At 50.7% G+C, this 20,883-nt stretch overlaps 1 protein-coding gene across 3 annotated transcripts; it reads right to left on the reverse strand.

Moving 5' to 3' along the window:
• Positions 1-988: 988 nt before the first annotated feature.
• On the reverse strand, positions 989-17,990 carry GEM (GTP binding protein overexpressed in skeletal muscle). Of its 3 annotated transcripts, none has more exons than XM_068164296.1 (5): positions 17,886-17,990; positions 12,833-13,177; positions 7,442-7,518; positions 6,764-6,968; positions 989-2,815 (listed from the first exon to the last, which is right to left on the reverse strand). In XM_068164296.1, the coding sequence occupies exons 2-5, from the start codon at positions 13,164-13,166 to the stop codon at positions 2,538-2,540; spliced, it is 894 nt and encodes a 297-aa protein (XP_068020397.1). In that variant the 5' UTR covers positions 13,167-13,177; positions 17,886-17,990; the 3' UTR covers positions 989-2,537. The 3 variants fall into 3 exon arrangements, with proteins under 3 accessions (XP_068020397.1, XP_068020399.1, XP_068020400.1); XM_068164298.1 differs by having other exon boundaries at positions 12,833-13,180; XM_068164299.1 differs by lacking the exon at positions 17,886-17,990 and adding an exon at positions 17,705-17,879.
• Positions 17,991-20,883: the final 2,893 nt, after the last annotated feature.

A 20,883-nucleotide genomic window follows, 5' to 3' on the forward strand; every position in this document is an offset into this window, starting at 1 on the left:
GAATGTAGCCTTTCACTTCTCCAAAGCTGGAGTCAGAGTACTCACAGACGTTCCTAAAGTGTTGTCTAACTCATGGCCAAATACCCTTTTAGCAAATGATTGCTTTTTATCTCTATTACCACAGCCCCATTTTCACATGGGGGATACCCTGCACAGAGCTTTGGGGTCATGGGTAGTTGTTGCTTTGTGATCCTAGGCTGCCAAGTAGCCTGTGGTCAGGGATGTAAGGAGGTGAGGAGAAAGTTCTTCACTGAGAGAGTCGTTCACCATTGTAATGTGCTGCCCAGGGAGGTGGTGGAGTCCCCATCCCTGGAGGTGCTCAAGAGGGGATTGGATGTGGCACTTGGTGCCATGGTTTAGTCATGAGGTCTGTGGTGACAGGTTGGACTCAATGATCTTTGAGGTCTCTTCCAACCTTGGTGATACCATGATAGATGGAACTGCTGGAGTGGGTCCAGAGGAGGTCATAAAGATGATCAGAGGGTGGAGATCCCTCTCTATGGGGACAGGCTGAGAGATTTGGGGCTGCCTAGCCTGGCGAAGAGGGAGACCTTAGAGAAGCATTCCAGTGCCTGAAGGGGGCTACAAGAAAGCCAGAAAGGGATTTTTTACAAGGGCTGTGGTGACAGGACATGGGGCAATGGGTTGAAGCCTGAGGAGGCCAGATTCAGACTAGAGATTAGGAAGAAATTCTTTAGAGTGAGGGTGGTGAGACAGTGGCACAGACTGCCCAGGGAGGCAGTGGATGTCCCTTCCCTGGAGGTGTTCAAGGCCAGGTTGGATGTGGCCTTGAGCAACCTGGGCTGGTGGGAGGTGTCCCTGCCCATGGCAGTGGGGTTGGAACTGGATGATCTTTAGGGTCCCTCCCACCCCACCCCACCCCACCCCCTTCCCTTACTCTAAGACTTTGTGTCACAGAGCAATCTTGCCCAGCACGCAAAATATTTCCTCAACTTGAAAAAATCAGAATTCTTAAGGATTTCCCAGGTAGGCTTGAAGGCAGTCACAGGTTTTATTAATTTTATTACAATGCATGTAAGTAAAAACTTCCATATCTGAAAAACAACAACAACAACAACAAAGAGATCTCAGATAGAAAACAGTAATAAAATTAACCTTCTTCTTTTAAGAAACTTGGTAATAAATACATTTCCCCCTCCCCATTAAAATGCTTGTTGGTTCTTGTGCACAACAATAAATACAGCAGAGCTCTGGCACAGAGAGAGGCCAAGGCTGGCTACAAGGAGTCCATGTGGTTCCTCAATAAAAAAGCTCAGGTGATTTATAAAGGTTTGGCAGCCTGCACTTGGTCAACTTGGACCCAACTTGCATGTCTGTTTTTGCTTCCCTGTGATTTGTCAACAGTCCCACAACAGGAAAAGGAGAGGAAAATTTGATGGCTTGTAGGATTTTTCCTTTCAGAGCTGTCTAAACTCCTGAAACCAAAGCCTTGAGCTGTTTGGGTGCCTATCCTACACAAATGCAGATTCAGTTTTTCAGCTGTGGGTGCTCAAGCCTGAGCATCCAGCTGGCAAAGGCCTAATCTCCACTCACTTCAGCAACCTTTCACACAGCTTTGGGGCTTCTTTTCCTTAAACAAAAGAAGGAATTATCATAACAGGAAGCAAGAGCAAAGACGGACTTCCTAAGTCATGACTGGTTTGTGGTTCTTGCACTATTAGATTCTTGCACCATGGTCTGATCATAAGAAGCAAGGGCAAAGGTGGACATCCCAAGTAATGACTGGTTTGAGGTTCTTGCACTATTAGGTTCTTGCACCATGGTCTGATCACAACAAGAAGCAGGAGCAAAGGTGGACTTCCCAAGTCATGACTGGTTTGAGGTTCTTGCATTATGGTCTTATCATAACAAGAAGCAAGATCAAAGGTGGACTTCCCAAGTAATGACTGGTTTGGGGCTCTTGCACCATGGTCTGATCACAACAAGAGCAAAGATCAAAGATGGACTTCCCAAGTCATGACTGGTTTGGGGCTCTTGAACCATGGTCTGATCACAACAAGAGCAAAGATCAAAGATGGACTTCCTAAGTCATGACTGGTTTGGGGCTCTTGAACCATGGTCTGATCACAAGAAGAAGCAAGAGCAAAGGGGGACTTCCCCAGTCACGACTGGTTTGCTGTTCTTGCACCATGGTCTGATCACAACAAGAGCAAAGATCAAAGATGGACTTCCCCAGTCACGACTGGTTTGGTGTTCTTGCACCATGGTCTGAAGGTGAGAGGGGGAATAAAGGAAAGGTATACTCCAGAACACTTCCCACCATAACTTTGGGTCATTCTGGTCCTGTACATTGGAAACTACCAACAAACAAAGAAAGTAATAAAATACAAGAAATCAGGAGAGAGGTTTCCAAGCACTGTGCTGTTCTTAATGCCAGCACTTCCCATCACAATCACAGCTGTGACCCTAAGTCACTTGGATAGCCCAATCTAATATAGATTGATGATTGATCGTTCCACCGCACCGTTAGGCAACGTCCACGGAACGCCACGAGCCCCGGCGGGGTGCGGCGTCCCTTAAAGCACAGATAAGTCATGGCAAGACTTGGACTTGAGTTTGAAGGCCATGTTCTTGTTGTTCTTGGCCACAATCTTGCCCCAGAACCTCCTGGCTTTCTTGGGGATGCTCTCTCTCCGCTTCTGGTAGGCCAGGCGCTTCTCGTTCTTCTCCTTGCTGTCGCGGCGCAGCCGCAGCTGCCGCACGATGCCCTCGAACAGCTCCCGCACGTTGTGCTGCACCGCCGCCGACGTCTCGATGAACTTGCAGTCGAACACCACGGCGCAGGCTCGGCCCTCTGCAAGGTGGCAAGGTGGAGAGGTGAGCAGGAGGCACAAGCAGGGGTGCATTGGGTTTGGCTGAGGTGGAGTTCAGAGGATTAGAAGATCTTGGAGGTCAGAAGGGACCTTTGAAGGTCATCGAGTCCAACCCCCCTGCCAGAGCAGGAGCATAGAATCCAGCACAGGTCACACAGGAACACATCCAGACAGGTCTTGAAAGTCTCCAGAGAAGGAGACTCCACAACCTCTCTGGGCAGCCTGCTCCAGGGCTCTGCAACCCTCACAGTGAAGAAGTTCCTCCTCATGCTGAGGTGCAACCTCCTGTGCTGGAGTTTATATCTATTGCTCCTTGTCCTATCCCAAGGTGCAACTGAGCAGAGCCTGTGCCCTCCCTCTCAACACTCAGCCCTCAGATATTGATAGACATTGATCAGATCCCCTCTCACTCTTTTCCTCTCCAGACTAAACAGCCCCAGGGCTCTCAGCCTCACTTTATCAGTGCTCCAGTCCCTTAATCATCCTGGTTGCTCTCCCTTGGACTCTCTCCAGCAGATCCCTGTCCCTCTTGAACTTGGGAGCCCAGAGCTGGATGCAATACTCCAAGTGAGGTCTCACCAGGGCAGTATAGAAGAGAAGAGCTTCCTTCAATGTGCTGGACACATTCCTCTTAATGCATCTCAGGATTAATTCTCCTCACAGCACCCTTCTAGTACTGTCTGTTGCAGCAGTAGTTGATAGCAGTGTTTTGTCTACTGTTGACTAAGTATCCAGGCTGTGTCTTTTCAGCATTTCCCTGCCCCAAGACTACACTGAGGGGTGGGCAAGATCTTTGGACGGGACACAGCTGACCCAGCCTAGCCAAAGGCTATTCTATGCCATAGGAGGTCAGCTCAGATAAAAGAATGAATCATAGAATTGTCAGGGTTGGAAGGGACCTCAAGGCTCAGCCAGTTCCAACCCCCCTGCCATGGCCAGGGACACCTCACACTACAGCAGCTTGCTCACAGCCACAGCCAGCCTGGCTGCAAACACCTCCAGGCAGGAGGCTTCCACCACCTCCCTGGGCAACCTGTGCCAGTCTCTCACCACCCTCATGGGGAACAACTTCTTCCTAACATCCAATCTCAAACTGCCCATTTCTAGTTTTGTTCCACTAAAGTGAAGCAAGTGAAAGGATGAAGTGGGGGAATTGGTCCACGGCATCTGTCCTCCTAAGGAACCACCAAGCTTAGAGAGCCCTGAGACCAACCACGTCCTGCTGGTGGGCAGTAGAGACTAACATATCTCTCTCTCTCTCTGCTTTTGCTTCCACATGGCCAATTGCCTTTGCTTATTGCTGTTGGTAAATTGCTTCTATCTAATTAAAGGCCCTCTCCCCTGTCCATTTAAGAAGGGGAGTGATAGAGCAGCTTCGATGGGCTTCTGGCCCCTAGGCCAGGGCCAAACCACCGCAAGGGGGTAGGCAGAGCAGCCAGGGGGCTGCCACGTGTTGTAGAGCTGGAGCCACCCAAGGAATTCCTCAAGCCTAATATAGAAGAGGAGTAAGTCTTTAATCAGCCAAGGCTGCCTGCTGAGCCCATGATTCATCTGCTCTGTGTCAGCAAGGGGAGGGTGAATCCCCTCTGGGAAAAGCTCAGTCCTCACCATTATCAGTGAAGGGTGAAGGATGTGGGGTGGGGCTGGCTGCCTTGCACCAAGCCACCAAGAGCTGAGGTCAGCCATGACTCAAAAACCACTTGGTGAGGTGGGCAGGCTCCCTCAAGTCACATTGAAAGGTGATGACAGTGTGTCCAGCAGATCCAGGGAGGTTCTCCTCCCCCTCTACTCTGCCCTGGTGAGACCTCGCCTGGGATATTGCATCCAGTTCTGGGCTCCCCAGTTCAGGAGGGACAGAGATCTGCTGGAGAGAGTCCAAGGGATGCTGAAGGGACTGCAGCACTGCCTGATAAGAGGCTGAGAGCCCTGGGGCTGTTTAGTCTGGAGAGGAAAAGAGTGAGAGGGGATCTGATCAATGTCTATCAATATCTGAGGGCTGAGCGGGAGGGGACAGGCTCTGCTCGGTTGCACCCTGGGATAGGACAAGGGGCAATGGATAGAAACAACAGCACAGCAGGCTCCACCTCACCATGAGGAGGAACTTCTTCACTGTGAGGGTCACAGAGCACTGGAACAGGCTGCCCAGAGAGGTTGGCTCCTTCTCTGGAGCCTTTCCAGCCCTGTCTGGATGTGTTCCTGTGTGACCTGCACAGGATTCTATGGTCCTGCTGTGGCAGGGGGTTTGGACTCAATGATGTCCAGAGGTCCTTTCCAAGCCCTAACATCCTGTGAGCCTGTGACAGCACCCTCCAACCACACAGGCACAGCACAGCAGGCAGGGTCCAGTCCTCCTCGATGGGCCATGGGTATAAAAGTCCTGGGACAGGAGCAGCTTGGATGTGAACAGGCACATGTACAGTCCCTTAAAGAAAGGCAAAACTATGCCTATGGCTTAAGAGGCACATCTGAAATCGTACTTCTTATCCTTAGTTGCAGGAGCCTAAGCCAAGCCTGCCAGCAGTTTGACTCAAACCAATAACTTCTGGCCTGCTGTGAATTCATCAGCAGGATGACTAAAGTGATGTGAATGAGCCTGCCATCCCTCCAAAAGACTTGTCCAATGGGGGAGAGGGGCATTTGAAGGCAAACAGACATCCCTGGGGATGCCATCCTGATGATCTACTTTGATTCCAACTCTTCACTTGGGGCAACTGTGACACAGGCCAGAGGAAGCAAAGGGAAAAAATAAACAATCTTGATTAGTGAGAAATAGGAGAATGGAACAGCTACAGGGAGGAGAAAATGCTGAGCAGAGGAAGCTGTGTTTCTGATGGGTCTAGATGAGATAATCTAATGCTCTGCTGGGTGTTATGTTGTGGCACCTAAGTCTCAGGGAAGACTCTCCAAGAAGAGATTTTACTGACTGCAGACCTTGAAAGCCAGCAGAAGCTTGCCCAGCAGGTGTCTCTCTATCTGTTGGACTTAGTGGTTACTCATTTGTGTGCAGCAGAGGAAGGGCTTTTCCAGCACCCCAAAGCAAGGCAACAAGGAGACCTCCCCTGAAAGGCTGCATGGTCCCAGCCCAGGCTAGCAAAACAAAGGGTGAGAGGGAATTTCCACCCATCAGGGAGGACAGAGAACTGGTTATAAACCAGAGATAATCTCTTACAGCAGAATGAAGGGGGCTAAACTTGCTTGGCATAAACATGTATTGGAAACCCAAAGGGCTTCCAGCTCCCAGAGAAATCACCTACTGCTGCAGTCTCACACTGGGAGCTAGAAGGGAAGACATTCAGCTGCTTTTATACTGGTAGTTAATAACTCTAAGAAAGGGATTATCTGGCTTATAACTCTGTTGGCAGGGGAGTGTTAAGGATCTGGCAGAGCCCTCCCAGTCCCCTGCGTTCTGTTTCAGTCCTCTATTGTTCTGTTGCTCTTTTATTGCCCGGTCCTGCTCACAGCAAGCTTCCTGAGCCAGAGCTCTGCATTTCTTATACCTGGAAGGGATCTACAGGCAGGCTGGGGAGGGATTGTTTTCAGAAGGCCCTGTGATGATAGGATGAGAGGCATTGGTTTGAAACTGCAGCAGGGCAGATTCAGGCTGGACACCAGGAGGAAGTTCTGCACAGTGAGAGTGGTGAAACACTGGAACAGGCTGCCCAGGGATGTGGTTGAGGCCCCATCCCTGGAGACATTCAAGCTCAGACTGGATGTGGCCCTGTGCCACCTGCTGTAGTTGGAGGTTTCCCTGCTGAGCACAGGGGGGTTGGGCAAGATGCCCTTTGAGGCTCCCTACCAGCCCAATGCAATCTCTGATTGTCTTTCAAAAGCTATGAATGTCTTTCTATGCATTCTCTGTGAATGTCTTTCAAAAGCTGGTCGACAACTCTTCACCTTTACATGAGCATTATCCCCACCCTTTTCCTTACCTGCCACCGAGACTTCCCGGCACCTGACGAGGTCGCTTTTGTTGCCAACCAGGATGATGGGGATGTCTTCCTTCTGGCGTGCCCTGCGGAGCTGTATTCTGAGCTCAGAGGCCTTCTCAAAGCTTGCTCTGTCTGTGATGGAGTAAACAATCAGGTAGGCATCTCCCACCTGCATGCAGTGGTCTCGAATCCATTCCCCCTCGCGCTGTTGAAGAGAAACGGTCAGGCATCGTCAGGCTCGGCCCAGGTTTTGCTTGGAAAGTACAAGACTAGGGCAATCCAAACGCATTCCTGCTGCAACTGTAATGGGTACAGCTCAAATCAGAGCTGTACTGAAAGCAATTCCAATGCAGTGATGCTATGACTGCTTCACCACAAAGGAGGCTGAAGCTTGCCCCAAACCATTCACTGCAAGGCTTCAGACTGGGATGACAGTGGTCTGGAAAATTGCTTCAATGTTTTGTTTTATTCTTATAAAAACCAAACCAAGAAGGCTTGAGCCTCTCAGGCTCACCCTGCAGAGCCCTTAGGCATGCTTGGCTTGGTAGTAAATCTTTCCTCTGATGCTGAAGCATGGAAAGCACCTACTTGGCTTTCCAAACTAGATCTAAGTTTTGATATGAAGAATCCCTCACGTGCACTTCTCTTTCAGCCTCTGACCAAACCAAATGAAAGTACCTTGTTGTCCCACATGTCGAGCAGGATGATGCTTGCACCTTCCCCATCCACCAGCAAGGTCCTTTCATATGTGTCTTCTGGAAAGCAAGGAAGAAAGGTTGGTGAAATATTGCCCTGGGCAGCCTCATCTACTTGGAGGTGTCCCTGCTGACTGCAGGGGCAAGACAACATTTAAGGGTCCCTTCCAACCCCATGCAATGTGGCATGAGGCACACTACAGAAGCCACAGTAGCTGAATAGGGATCACTTATCCAGAGTTAACATTATTGAGCCTAGGTTCATGCTGGCTCACATTCAGTTCTTTCCTCATGTCCATCAGCACTGAACCTGCCCTCTCCTCATTACTGGTTGCCTTACGTTCCATGATGTATGAAGGAGGCTGAAAGATCAGCAAACAAAACATTCATTGTTTTGGCTGATGTTCTCTTTATCACATGTGGAAGAGGAGAAGGAAGAGGGGGAAACAAAACACACAACCAAACAAACACCCAACCAACCAGCCTGGAGAAGAGGAGGCTCAGGGGAGACCTTCCTGCTCTCTACAAGGGAAGTTGTAGCCAGGAAGGGGTTGGTCTCTTCTCCCAGGCAACCAGCACCAGAACAAGAGGACACAGTCTCAAGCTGTGCCAGGGGAGGTTTCGGCTGGATGTTAGGAAGAAGTTCTTCATAGACAGAGTGATTGGCCTTTGGAATGTGCTGCCCAGGGAGGTGGTGGAGTCCCCATCCCTGGAGGTGTTTAAGAGGAGACTGGATGAGGCACTTGGTGCCATGGTTTAGTTGATCAGATGGTACTAGGTGATAGGTTGGACTCAATGATCTCGAAGTTTTTTTCCAACCTGGTTAATTCTATTCTATTCCACAAAACCAACAAAACAAACAACCCCTAGAAGCAGTGGAAGAAATAAGCAAAGGCTGAACATTTGCCCCATGGGAGCAGCAGAGTCCAGCGAGGCTGAGTAATGGAAAATATTTGCTTTCGCTCTAGCAGGGACAGTTCACGGGTGAGCAGTCACTGCTGCCGCCAGCAGCGCAGCCACCAGCCTGCTGAGCAGCCAGGCCAGACAAGAGCTGATGACTTTTAGGCAGACTGAGGCTCTGCTATGTCCTAGTTCTCTCCCATTTGATGGTTTCCCACTTTACCTTTGATGTCAAAAAGCAAAGGAATCAAACCGCAGGAGTTTGCTTGTTTTGTACTGCGGCCACCAAAAAACCTATCATCATACCCAGATTAGAAACACCCTGTGACAGAGTGCTGCTCACATCTCAGCTGCCTGTGCCCCCTTATTTCAGTCAACCCTTGCTGTGAATTCTCAGCCTGGACCTGATTCAGACACTTATCCTTGTTTTACATAGAATCAATAAGGTTGGAAAAGACCTCAGAGATCATCAAGTCCAACCTGTCACCCAAAACCTCCTGGCAACTAAACCATGGCTCCAAGTGCCACATCCAATCCCCTCTTGAGCACCCCCAGTGATGGTGACTCCACCACCTCCCTGGGCAGCACATCCCAAAGGCCAATCTCTCTTGCTGGGGAGAACTTTCTCCTCACCTCCAGCCTAAACCTCCCATGGTGCAGCTTGAGACTGTGTCCTCTTGTTCTGGTGCTGGGTGCCTGAGAGAAGAGACCAACCCCCACCTGGCTACAACCTCCCTTCAGGGAGTTGGAGAGAGCAAGAAGGTCTCCCCTGAGCCTCCTCTTCTCCAGGCTAAGCAACCCCAGCTCCCTCAGGCACACCTGGGGACATTTGGATCAATGACAAAGGGTTTGGACCCATCCCTAGTCTTGCATGGCTGGTCAGTGGAAGATGCCAGCCTTAGGTCTTCTGATTCATTGATTTGTTTAAGGTTGGAAGGGACCTCGAAGACCATGTAGTTCCAATCCCCTGCCACAGGCAGAGAGACCTTCCACTAGATCAGGCAACACCTGGTCTACAATCCTACCACCTCTCTCACTGCAGTGTTCAGTGGATCTGTCCCACCCACCCTTTAAGGTAGAGCTGTGTCTTAACCATTGCCCCATAAAACTTCTGCTAGGCATTGATGGAGTGAACTTTCCCCTGAATTGTAATTAGAGCCTTTCCTTGGAGCCAGGCATCCACATTCATGTGAAAGAATGAGCCCAAAATAGTCCACATTCAAAATAAAACCAGAAGGAGCCCAGGCTCGAAACAACTTCAAATGGTGAGGTTTAAAAGAGAGCTAATCCATAGGACAGGCTCTCCTTGCAGACCCAACAGCACAACCCCTCTGGTCATCATCTTGATCACACAGGCAGTAGCAAAGCCTGTCCAAAAGAGCAGCTGTATTCCCTCTGTGATTTGGCTCCCCTGAAGCCATCCTGTCATGCAATAAAATTCCCAGTTTGCAAAGCTAAACTTGGGAGAACAGCTTCTTCAGCTGGCCAAGCATGTGTGGGAACAAGCTCCACACACAGCAGAGGACAGCATCCAGAGGTCTCCTCCTCTGAAAAGGGACTTTCCATGAGGGTGTCTAGAGATAGGACAAGGGGGAATGGTTTGAAGCTGAGGGAGAGCAGGGTGAGACTGGAGCTGAGGAAGAAGTTCTTCAGTGTGAGGGTGGTGAGAGTCTGGAATAGGCTGCCCAGGGAGGCTGTGGCTGCCTCCTCCCTGGAGGTGTTTAAGGCCAGATTGGATGGGGCCTTGAGCAGCCAAGTGAAGTTGAGAGGTGTCCCTGCCTGTGGCAGGGGGGTTGGAGTAAATGATCTCTGAGGTGCCTTCCAACCTGAGCCATTCTCAGTTACAAATGTGCCATCACACTCCTTGAGAATACCATGCCCAAAGGCTGATATTGAGCACTGCTCTGCACCTTGGTCAACCCCAAGGAACTTCCATGGGTTATAAATCCCACTGGAAGTGAGCACTTAATCTCCTGCTCATTTCCAAGCTGACACTAAACAAAAGGAGGAATAACAGCAGCAAGTTTTCCAATACCTCAGCAGAACTGAAGATCTGCTGCTGCTTTGTTCCAAGCAATAGCCCTGGGAGAGCCAAGGAAAGAAAAGAAGAAAGCTGTCTGGCAGGGGCTTGCAAAGCAAGTCAGCTGCATTTTCTGACTGCTTGCCCAAGGATCCTGCTCTAGTTCCCTCATGTATCACCAGGAAAACTTTCATCAGATACTCAGCCTGAGGAGCTGGTGGGACTCTGGGAAAAGCCCATGGTGGAAGCTGCGGGCAAAGGACACCAGAGCAATGAATCAGAGTGACTTCATTGTGGGGAACTTTAGACCCCTCAAAGGCACAAGTGTCTGTGCTTCCAGTCTGTGACAGCAGGCAAGGAAAATATGGGTCCAAGCTTCCTGATGCTGGGCTACATTGAATCCTGGAGAAGGCCTCTCCTAACCAGAGAGTTAAAGACAGCAAAAGCTGGCTTCCCCTTGCTCCACTGAAAGCGGGAAGAGAAGCCCAGAAACACTCTGTGCTGACACTGACATCATTGCACTGAGGGAGGAGAGGCAGGAGAGGGAAGGGATGTGGGAGAGATGAGGGAATTCCTGCACACTGATGATCAAAAGCAGCCAGCAAGGTGTGCATGCCCCAGAGGTGACAGCGTCTGTGTCCTTACAGACACAAGAGGTTTCTGGAGTAGTGCAACCTCCCCTGTGCCAGGGGAGGTTCAGGCTGGATGTTAGGAAGAAATTCTTCCCATAAGGAGAGACTGGCCATTAGAATGTGCTGCCCAGGGAGGTGGTGGAGTCACCATCACTGGAGGTGTTTAGGAAGAGCCTGGCTGAGGCACTTGGTGCCATGGTTTAGTTGATTAGATGGTGCTGGTAGGTTGGACTCGATCTTGAAGGTCTCTTCCAACCTGGTTAATTCTGTATTCTGTGTTCTACAACCCTTCTACAGCAATATCTTGCAGCTCAAGAACTGGTGCCACACCTTCACCTTCTGCCTGATCTGCTCTCTGGGATTAAAGAACACTTTGCAGTCCTAAAGAAAGCAGAGGAGGATAGCAAAGGGGAAGCATCAAAGAAAACCCTGCACTTTGTGTCTGCTTTTAACCCCTGTTTCAGCAACAGGAAGGACCCTGAAGTGCTGAAGGACCTTGATCTGGTTTTCCCTTGGAAGAATCCAAGGGATTCTTCTTGCTGGTGCTGTGCAAGCAGCATGAAGTGAGGAGGAGACTCCCAAAGGTCTATGCTGAGACAACAGAATGGCTGAGATGACTTCTGACGGCAGCTGTTTTGGAGGTGACTGAAGGACTCAGTAGCACCTTTTCTACTTTTCTTTCCATCCTATTTCAAAGCAGTTCATCCTTCTACGAGAATCTTCAGTTGTTTTCCCTCCCCCACAGAGTGCTGGAGTCAGCCATGGGGACCTTCATTTGTTTTGTCTCCCCCCACAGAGTGCTGGAGCCAGACTCATGGGAGACACTGGTGACTGCAGTGTGGAACTAGCCTGCAAAGCTGAAGCAGCCTCGTGGGTAGCATCAGCACAGCCAGGAATGAGGCAGCTTCCAACAGGTATCTTGGGATTAAAAAACCATGGGAATCTGAAATTGTTCTCTTTCAGATGCTCCCAATCATTGATGGCCAGTACCTTACTCATCTGATGTTTGCTCTCCTGTTTTCCTAAGAGAGAACATAGCTTGGAAGGCACACCTTGGAGATCAACTACTCCAACCTCCCTACCATGGGCAGACATACAAACTGAACCAGTTTGGGCTTACCAGACCCACACATATCCTGGGCTGCATCAAGAGAAGCATGGCCAGCAGGTCAAGGGAGGTGATTCATCCCCTCCTACTCCAATCTAGTGAGACCCCACCTGGAGCTCTGTGTCCAGTTCTGGAGCCCCTAGCACAGGAAGGATCTGGAGGTGCTGGAAGGTGTCCAGAGAAGGGCCATGAGGATGAGCAGAGGGCTGGAGCTGCTCTGCTATGGAGACAGGCTGAGAGAGTTGGGGCTGTGCAGGCTGGAGAAGAGAAGGCTCTGAGGAGACCTCATTGTGGCCTTCCAGTATCTGCAGGGGGCTACAAGAAAGCTGGGGAGGGACTTTTGAGGGTGTCAGGGAGTGATAGGACTGGGGGGAATGGAGCAAAACTAGAAATGGGTAGATTGAGATTGGATGTTAGGAAGAAGTTGTTTCCCATGAGGGTGGTGAGAGCCTGGCACAGGTTGCCCAGGGAGGTGGTGGAAGCCTCCTGCCTGGAGGTGTTTGGAGCCAGGCTGGCTGTGGCTGTGAGCAAGCTGCTGTAGTGTGAGGTGTCCCTGGCCATGGCAGGGGGGTTGGAACTGGCTGAGCCTTGAGGTGCCTTCCAATGATTCTATGAATTTCTATTACATATCCTCTCTGATCCTCTGGGCCAGTTGCTTCTGGCAGAGCTGATCTGGAAGCAGACACAGACACTCCACAGGAGACAAGAACCTACCTCCCAGCACCTCGCAGTCGCTGTCGATGCTGTCGTGCACCCCTGCGAAGATGTTGGCCAGCGAGGACTTGCCCACGCCCTGCTCCCCGATCAGCACCACCCGGTAGCAGCTGCTGCCAGACTCCGAGGAGATGACCGAGTCAGAAGACTCAGAGGACCAGCTCTTCCTGTAGAACTCCTCAGGACTGATGGTGTACCTTTTCTGGGGGTTGTACTCGTTGGAGTCTTTCTGGAGCAGCAGGTTCTTCCCGTCAGCAGGGATGCTCCATCGCTGCTGCTGGTGCTGCTGCAGGCTGGTGTGGGTGCGACGCATGGTAACGTTGTTGAGGGTCATTGTGCTTCAGCCTGCTTGGAAGGGGGCACATGAGCTCACATTTAGAATTGCATGGACACATTGTGGTGGTTTCAGGCTATGCCTAGCAAATTCTCCACAGGTCCTGAACAGAAAATGGTAGAGCAATGAGCACAGCCCTGTGAGGAGAGGCTGAGGGAGCTGGGGTTGCTTAGTCTGGAGAAGAAGAGGCTCAGGGGAGGCCTTATTGCTCCCCACAACTACCTGAAGGGAGGTTGTAGCCAGGTGGGGGTTGGTCTCTTCTCCCAGGCACCCAGCACCAGAACAAGAGGACACAGTCTCAAGCTGTGCCAGGAGAGGTTTAGGCTGGAGGTGAGGAGAAAATTCTTCCCAGCAAGAGAGATTGGCCATTGGAATGTGCTGCCCAGGGAGGTGGTGGAGTCACCATCCCTGGAGGTGTTCAAGAGTGGATTGGATGTGGCACTTGGAGCCATGGTTTAGTAGTCAGGAGGTGTTGGGTGACAGGCTGGACTTGATGATCTCTGAGGTCTTTTCCAAACTTATTGATTCTATGGTTCTAGTATGTAACTAAATCCCCGTTGGGTGTAACAAGGACAACAATGATAAGTTCTAAACACCAGGGAGGTCACAGACAGAAAGCATAGATCTGCAAGCTCACTTGTTACTGCTTCCTCACTCTGGGTGGTGCTTCTGCTGGCTCTTTGCTGCCCTTGGCTGTGTTGCTTTGTTCTGGCTAAGGCTAACAAACATTTCTCTGCTCGTTCTCCTGTCCCTTTGTGTCCAGGGGGATAGAGGGAAGGGGAAGCTATTAGCACCCCTGGTTTTTGGCCAGGGGGGTTCTTGTGCTGTTGATAAATTGTAAAGGCCTGTAAATATTGTCAATCCTGTATATTTTGTACATATTCATTGCATTGCACTGGAGATTGCAGTTTTGCTTGTACATACAGCTTCATTTGCTTCCAGCTGGGCTGGCAATTTAACCTTGGGGGAGAATGTTCAACCCACCACGACTCTCTTATGAGCTTCAAGACAGCACATCCTGACTGTGGTGGGTAGAAGTCTCCCCCAGCATTAACTTTTAAGCCAGACCCACTCAGTGGAAGTGCAGTGTGAAGAATTGTTATGATACAGCTTCTCTTATCCCAGGCATTTATCCCATGAATTTGTTTAGCATAACCTTCTGTTTTCCTTGTTACACCCAACAGTGATTTATTGCTATTCTCTACTTTCCTGCTCAAAACTTGCAGCTGAAGTTTTAAAGGCATTGCTTAAGACCACCACACTGACCTTCTGAGGTGTCTAGCATACAACAAAAAGATAAATGATACCTTCTGCACTCTTTTGTAGTTGCTGATACACAAGGAAAGATATCCAGTTAGTGAACCAGGGGGATGATGCCATCCTCATGTGCTAAACCCTCTCACCAGAGAAGGGCCAAGAGGATGAGCAGAGGGCTGGAGCTGCTCTGCTATGAGCACAGACAGAGTTTGGGTTGCTCGGTCTGGAGAAGGCTCCAAGGAGACCTTCTGGTGGACTTCCAGCATCTGCAGGGGGCTACAAGAAAGCTGGGGAGGGACTTTTGAGGGTGTCAGGGAGTGATAGGACTGGGGGGGATGGAACAAAACTAGAAATGGGTAGATTGAGCTTGGATGTGAGGAAGAAGTTGTTCCCCATGAGGTTGGTGAGAGCCTGGCACAGGTTGCCCAGGGAGGTGGTGGAAGCCTCCTGCCTGGAGGTGTTTGCAGCCAGGCTGGATGTGGCTGTGAGCAAGCTGCTGTAGTGTGAGGTGCCTGGCCATGGCAGGGGGGTTGGAACTGGCTGAGCCTTGAGGTCCCTTCCAACCCTGACAATTCTATGATTCTTTACCCTTTAGGAGCTCACAGCTGTGCTAGGTAAAGCCCAGCCATGAGGAGAGCATTGCTGTGCCTCAGTAGGAGGAAGGGGCAATGCTCACCAGAGCTGTCCTATAGAGGAGCTGCATCACTGCTGTACCTACAGACACTGCTGCCCATCCTTTGTGCATAACTGGTGGTGAACAGCAGTGCCAGTCCCAGTGTCTCAGCTGGGAGCTGACTCACAGAATCAGAGTTATTTCAGCTGGAAAGATGTCTAAGACCCTCAAGGCCAGCTGTCAGACTAAGATCACCATGGCCATTAAACCATGTCCCCAGGTGCCATGACCACTCCAGGGACAGCTACACCACCACCTCCCTGAGCAGCCTGTTCCAACACCTGACCCCTCCTTCAGGAAATATATTTTCCTTAATATCCAACCTAAACCTGCCCTGGCACAACTTCAGGCTGTTTCCTCTCATTCTGTCACCTAATACTAGAGAGGAGACCACCCCCTACCTCACTCCAACCTCCTTTCAGAGAGTTGTAGAGAGCAACAAGGTCTCCCCTCAGCCTCCTCTTCTCCAGACTAAACCACCCCAGCTCCCTCAGCTGCTCCTCAGCAGCTTTCTTTAGACCCTTCAGCAGCTTTGTTGCCCTTCTCTGGGCATGCTCCAGCAACTCTGTCTCCCTTGCAGTGAGGAGCAACAATTCCTTCACCCACTTTTTCCTATTAAAGCTCAAAGTGAGCTTTGTGCTGAAGAAGCCACAGTTTGAAAGCTGCAGAGTAGTTCTGTGCATGCCAGCTCTAGCTTGCTCACTGAGAATAGCAGAAAGTGAGTAACAACCAGCAGTGGGAGTCTGACATTGTCATTCCCCAGGCTCTGTGCACAAGGACTGGGGACATACCTGGCAGGAAGAACTGGTGAAATGAAAAGGACTAAAGGTTGTGCACTGCAGTGACAGCATTTGCAAGCAAAATGGATGCTTTTGGTTTGCTGCCACTCCTGCAAATTAAAACCTGGAAAGCCTCTCAAGCCATGAATCCTGGGCTGGAAGTTGTGGCAGAGTGAGGGCCACGGAGGAGCTAACTACTCAGAAAGCAGTGGAAGGACATTTTCCTGGGACTTGTAGGAGGCAGGCTGGTTTAGAAGCTTCAAGTCATTGTGCAAAGGGCTGGATTACAGAATCACAGAATCAGCCAGGTTGGAAGAGACCTCCAAGATCATCAAGTCCAACCTATCACCCAACCCTAACTAACCAACTAAACCATGGCACCAAGTGCCTCATACAGTCTCTTCTTGAACACCTCCAGGGATGTCAACCACCCACCTCCCTGGGCAGCACATTCCAAAGGCCAATCTCTCTTGCTGGGAAGAACTTCTTTCTAAGATTAAGCTTAAACTTGCCCCTGGCACAACTTGAGACTGTGTCCTCTTGTTCTGGTGCTGGTTGCCTGGGAGAAGAGACCAACCCCCACCTGGCTACAACCTCCCTTCAGGATTCATTTAGTCAAATAGATCCTAATGCTTTGAGCTATTTACAACACCTCCAGGGATGGGGATTCAACCTTGGTGAGCCTGGTCTGGTGCCTGAGAACACTTGCAGTGACAAAGTTTCCTCTAGTATCCAACCCCAACCTCCCCTGGTGCACCTTGAGGCCATTTCCTCTTGTCCTGTCACTTTGCTACTGGGCAGAAGAGAGCCAAGCTTTTGGGAAGGCAGTAAGGCACCACTCACTGCACCCTTAGACCAGCCTGATAGGACAAAAGAGCCATGCAAGCAAGTCTTGCTGTGTTGGGGTGGATTTGGGTCTTGTCTGGGGCTGGGTTAGCAAAGTCTGCCTGCTTTACCCAGTGCTCAAGGGCAGGACACACTCAAGCCCAGCAGCTTCTCCGGGGAGGTGCAGGTTCCAGCCACTACAGGAGGTAGCGCTGGGAGAAACGGCTCAGAAATACACACAGCTATTAAATCAACAACTTCATTGCCTGCCCAATCAGCAGGAGAGGTTCACTCTCCTTACCCAAGCATGGCTCTTGGTTACATTTTCCCCAGCAACCTCTGTTTTGCCTTGCTTGGAGGCAGGAGACAGTGATGTCATTCCCACAGACCAACAGCTACCATTTTTAGGAAAGCTCCTTTGGAGCATTCCAGCTCCTAAGGTGACAGCTAGTTAGACATTTTGCTTTGTGCCCCATCTCTGATGGTTCTCAGCTCTCTCCTCCACAGTCACAAACAGGATAACTGCCTGTAAAAGGCACCCAGCCCCTCTCAAACCTCAACAAGCAGGAAAGTCCAGCAAAGCATCAGAACATCTACAAACCACTGCTCCTCCGCACAAAACTGTCTGAAACCCTCTGTCAGTGAGTGCACAGCAGGTCCTAGGACAGACATACAGAGCAAGAGCACTCTAGCTGAACTGACTGCAATGGGTCCTGTGATGCACAGCACCTGGGGGCAGAATGAGATCATCTACACAGCTCTAGCCGCAGTAACTTGGCCAGCAAGAAATGCACTGAAACTAGAAACCAAGCACCACACACGAGGCTGCTTCAGAAGCAAGAGGAAACATTCACCTGCCAGAAACAAGGTGGAGCATTTACTGCAGGAGCATTTCAAAGTGCATTTCTTGCCTTGCAGTGTAATAGTCTAGATGAGAAAAGCCAGCTCTGATTCAGTCCAGCAAGAGAGCCGAAACTCACAAGCTGCAATAAACAGTCACTCACCAAACCATCACAAAGATCAACACTTGAAGGCTTCCCTCAGAAGGAGTTTCCATCCTTCACCAAACAAAGCCAAACGAGCCCCTAACACACACCACACTCCAAGTTCAGGCTGGGATTGATACCCCCCAGCTGCATTTCGCACCACCAGTAAAAGCCTGAGTGAGAACCAGGGCTGCCTTACTTCTGCCAGGCGCCTCCAGGCAGTCAGGTCCTCTGCCGGCGCTGCCCTGGGGCTCGCTGCTGAGCTGCTCTGCCGAAGTAAATCCTCCTCTCGCTTTGGGGCTGCCTCTTTAATTCCCTCAGCAAACCTGGTTTATATTAAGCCCATCTGATCAGAGACAGGGCTTTTCCGTGACGTGGTTGGCCTTTCCATACAACAGCCAGCCCCCAGCTGGGAGGAAGCAGACATGCAGAAGAGAAAAGGGGGGAGGTGGGGGGGGGGGGGGGGGGAACCAAAACAAAAACCAAACCCAACTTGCAAACAGTCTCAGAAGACTTACTCAAAATCATATGATTGCCTTCATATTGCCAGTAAAATAAACACAGTTGATCCTTGCATGATGGAAACAGGGATGGGGGGGGGGGGGGGGGGGGGAAGGAATGATCCAGGCCCCTTTGCCTCACTCAGATGTGATCAAAATTAATGGTGTTTCAGAAGAACAAAAAAAAGACCTAAGTTTCATCAATGCATCAAATGCTGTGCAAAAGGAAGAGAAATACACCCAGCCTCCTGCCAGACAGAACTGATCTTTGGAAGGAAAGAGCTGAAGGTTGTTTGGTTATTGTCGTGAAAGTAGGAATATTATTCTGGGGGGTGGTTCTTTGGGTGGGGGAAGGAAAACCAAGCTCTGATATAGACCCAGTCCTGGTTTTCCCCGCCAGCCTTCAAGTGACTGCTCCCAGTTCACTGCAGGGCACGATCAGCTCTTGCTGAGCACCCCTTTGCCACCCCAGCCAGCTACAGACTCAGCGTTGCTCCAGCTGGATGGTGGCAAAGATGCATCTGAAAGCTCCGAGTCTGCACAAAGGCAGAGCAGCCCTCTGCTGATGCTGTCCACACAAAGGGTGAAGAAATCATTCACAGGTTGAATCAGGTTGGAAGGGAGCCTCAAAGGGCATCTTGTCCAACCCCCCTGCACTCAGCAGGGACACCTCCAACCAGAGCAGGCTGCACAGGGCCACATCCAGTCTGAGCTTGAATGTCTCCAGGGACGGGACCTCACCCACATCCCTGGGCAGCCTGTTCCAGTGTTTCACCACTCTCACTGTGCAGAACTTCCTCCTGGTGTCCAACCTAACTCTGCCCTGCTCCAGTTTCAAACCATTGCCTCTCATCCTATCCCCACAGCCCTTCTGAACAGTCCCTCCCCAGCCTTCCTGTAGGTCCCCTTCAGATGCTGAAAAGCAGCTCTAAGGTCTCCCCAGAGCCTTCTCCTCTCCAGGCTGAACAGCCCCAGTTCCTTCTTCCTGTCTCCATAGCAGAGGTGCTGCAGCCCTCTGCTCATCACTGTACATGCCACACAGGGTCTGCACCTGAAATTGTTATACATTCACAGCTCCCTGGCAGGGGAAATTGTGCCAGAAAGCAAAAAAGAAACCCAGGTGTGCTGCTGGTGACAGCCTCTGCCAGAGGATGCAAAGCACTGCCTAGCAAAGGAGGAGTAACAAACTCTCTCAGACCTGCTCTCTGGGGATATCACAACTTGGAGCTCAGCAGGCCACAACTTGGTGAGCAAGTATAGAATAACAAAAGCCAAAGGATCCTTGTGATGAGGCAGCATTAGTCCCACAACAAGAGCTCCATCAGCTTCTTTACACCAGCCCACGGCCACAGCATCCCTGCTTCACATCCACTGACCAGGGAAGGACTTTAATGCTGAGTGAAGGATAAAATCTTTTGGAACTGAGTGATGTGAGAGTCACAGAATTATAGAATCAATGAGGTTGGAAGAGACCTCAGAGATCATCAAGTCCAACCTGTCACCCAACACCTCCTGACAACTCAACCATGGCTCCAAGTGCCACATCCAATCTCCTCTTGAACACCTCCAGGGATGGGGACTTCACCACCTCCCTGGGCAGCACATTCCAATGACGAATGACTCTCTCAGTGAAGAGCTTTCTCCTCACCTCCAGCCTAAACCTCCCCTGGCACAGCTTGAGACTGTGTCCTCTTGTTCTGGTGCTGGGTGCCTGCAACAAGAGACCAATCCCCACCTGGCTACAACCTCCCTTCAGGGAGTTGGAGAGAGCAAGAAGGTCTCCCCTGAGCCTCCTCTTCTCCAGGCTAAGCAACCCCAGTTCCCTCAGCCTCTCCTCACAGGGCTGTGCTCCAGACCCCTCCCCAGATTTCTTCCCCTTCTCTGGACACCTTCAAGTCTCTCAATGTCCTTCTTAAACTGAGGGGCCCAGAACTGGACACAGGACTCAAGGTGTGGCCTAACCAGTGCTGAGCACAGAGCACAATGACTTCCCTGCTCCTGCTGGCCACACTGTTCCTGATGCAGGCCAGGATGCCATTGGCCTTCTTGGCCACCTGGGCACACTGCTGGCTCATGTTTAGACAGCTGTCAATCAACACCCCCAGGTCCCTCTCTGTTTGGGAGCTCTCCAGCCACTCTGACCCCAGCCTGTAGCTCTGCATGGGGTTGCTGTGACCAAAGTGCAGCACCCAGCACTTGGACTTGTTGAATGCCATCCTGTTGGACTCTGCTCATCTGTCCAGCCTGGAAAGGTCTCTCCTCTGCAGAGCTCTCCTACCCTCTAACAGGTCAGCTCCTGCCCCCAGCTTGTTGTCATCTGCAAATTCACTGATGATGGACTCCATCCCCTCATCCAGATCATCAATAATTTTTATTGAGTGAGGTAGGGAAAGGCAGGATTATGTGCCTGAGGGGAATGCAGAGGCTATTAAGTGGGGGACAGGGCAGAGAAAGACACTCAGCAATTAAGGACCAATAACTTTTGTTTATTTTTAGGGAAACCTGCCCCACTGATCAGCACCCCACTGCTCCCTTCAGAGGGCCAGATCTGGTAGATTCCCTGCCCAGCAATTCCTTGCAGAGAACTCTCAATTTGTTCCACCAGCATCTTCTTTGGTTTTTTCCTCCCACATCACAGCAGCATATTTGGAATTCTTTGAGCACTAAAAGCAGCAGATGATCCTTTGGTGGTGGAGC

The sequence above is a fragment of the Melanerpes formicivorus genome, unplaced genomic scaffold, assembly GCF_026170545.1.
Source record: "Melanerpes formicivorus ecotype bairdi unplaced genomic scaffold, bMelFor1.0.p_v2 SCAF_79, whole genome shotgun sequence".
In the NCBI taxonomy this organism is placed as follows: domain Eukaryota; kingdom Metazoa; phylum Chordata; class Aves; order Piciformes; family Picidae; genus Melanerpes; species Melanerpes formicivorus.

What these genes read in the sequence shown, in the direction of transcription:
- GEM (XM_068164296.1), bottom strand. Translation starts at nt 13,166, where the DNA reads ATGACCCTCAACAACGTTACCATGCGTCGCACCCACACCAGCCTGCAG. An exon ending in TCGACATGTGGGACAACAAG is followed by an intron (nt 6,969 to 7,441) that starts GTACTTTCATTT and finishes TCTCTTCAACAG; the next exon opens with CGCGAGGGGGAATGGATTCG. An exon ending in CCGGGAAGTCTCGGTGGCAG is followed by an intron (nt 2,816 to 6,763) that starts GTAAGGAAAAGG and finishes GCCACCTTGCAG; the next exon opens with AGGGCCGAGCCTGCGCCGTG.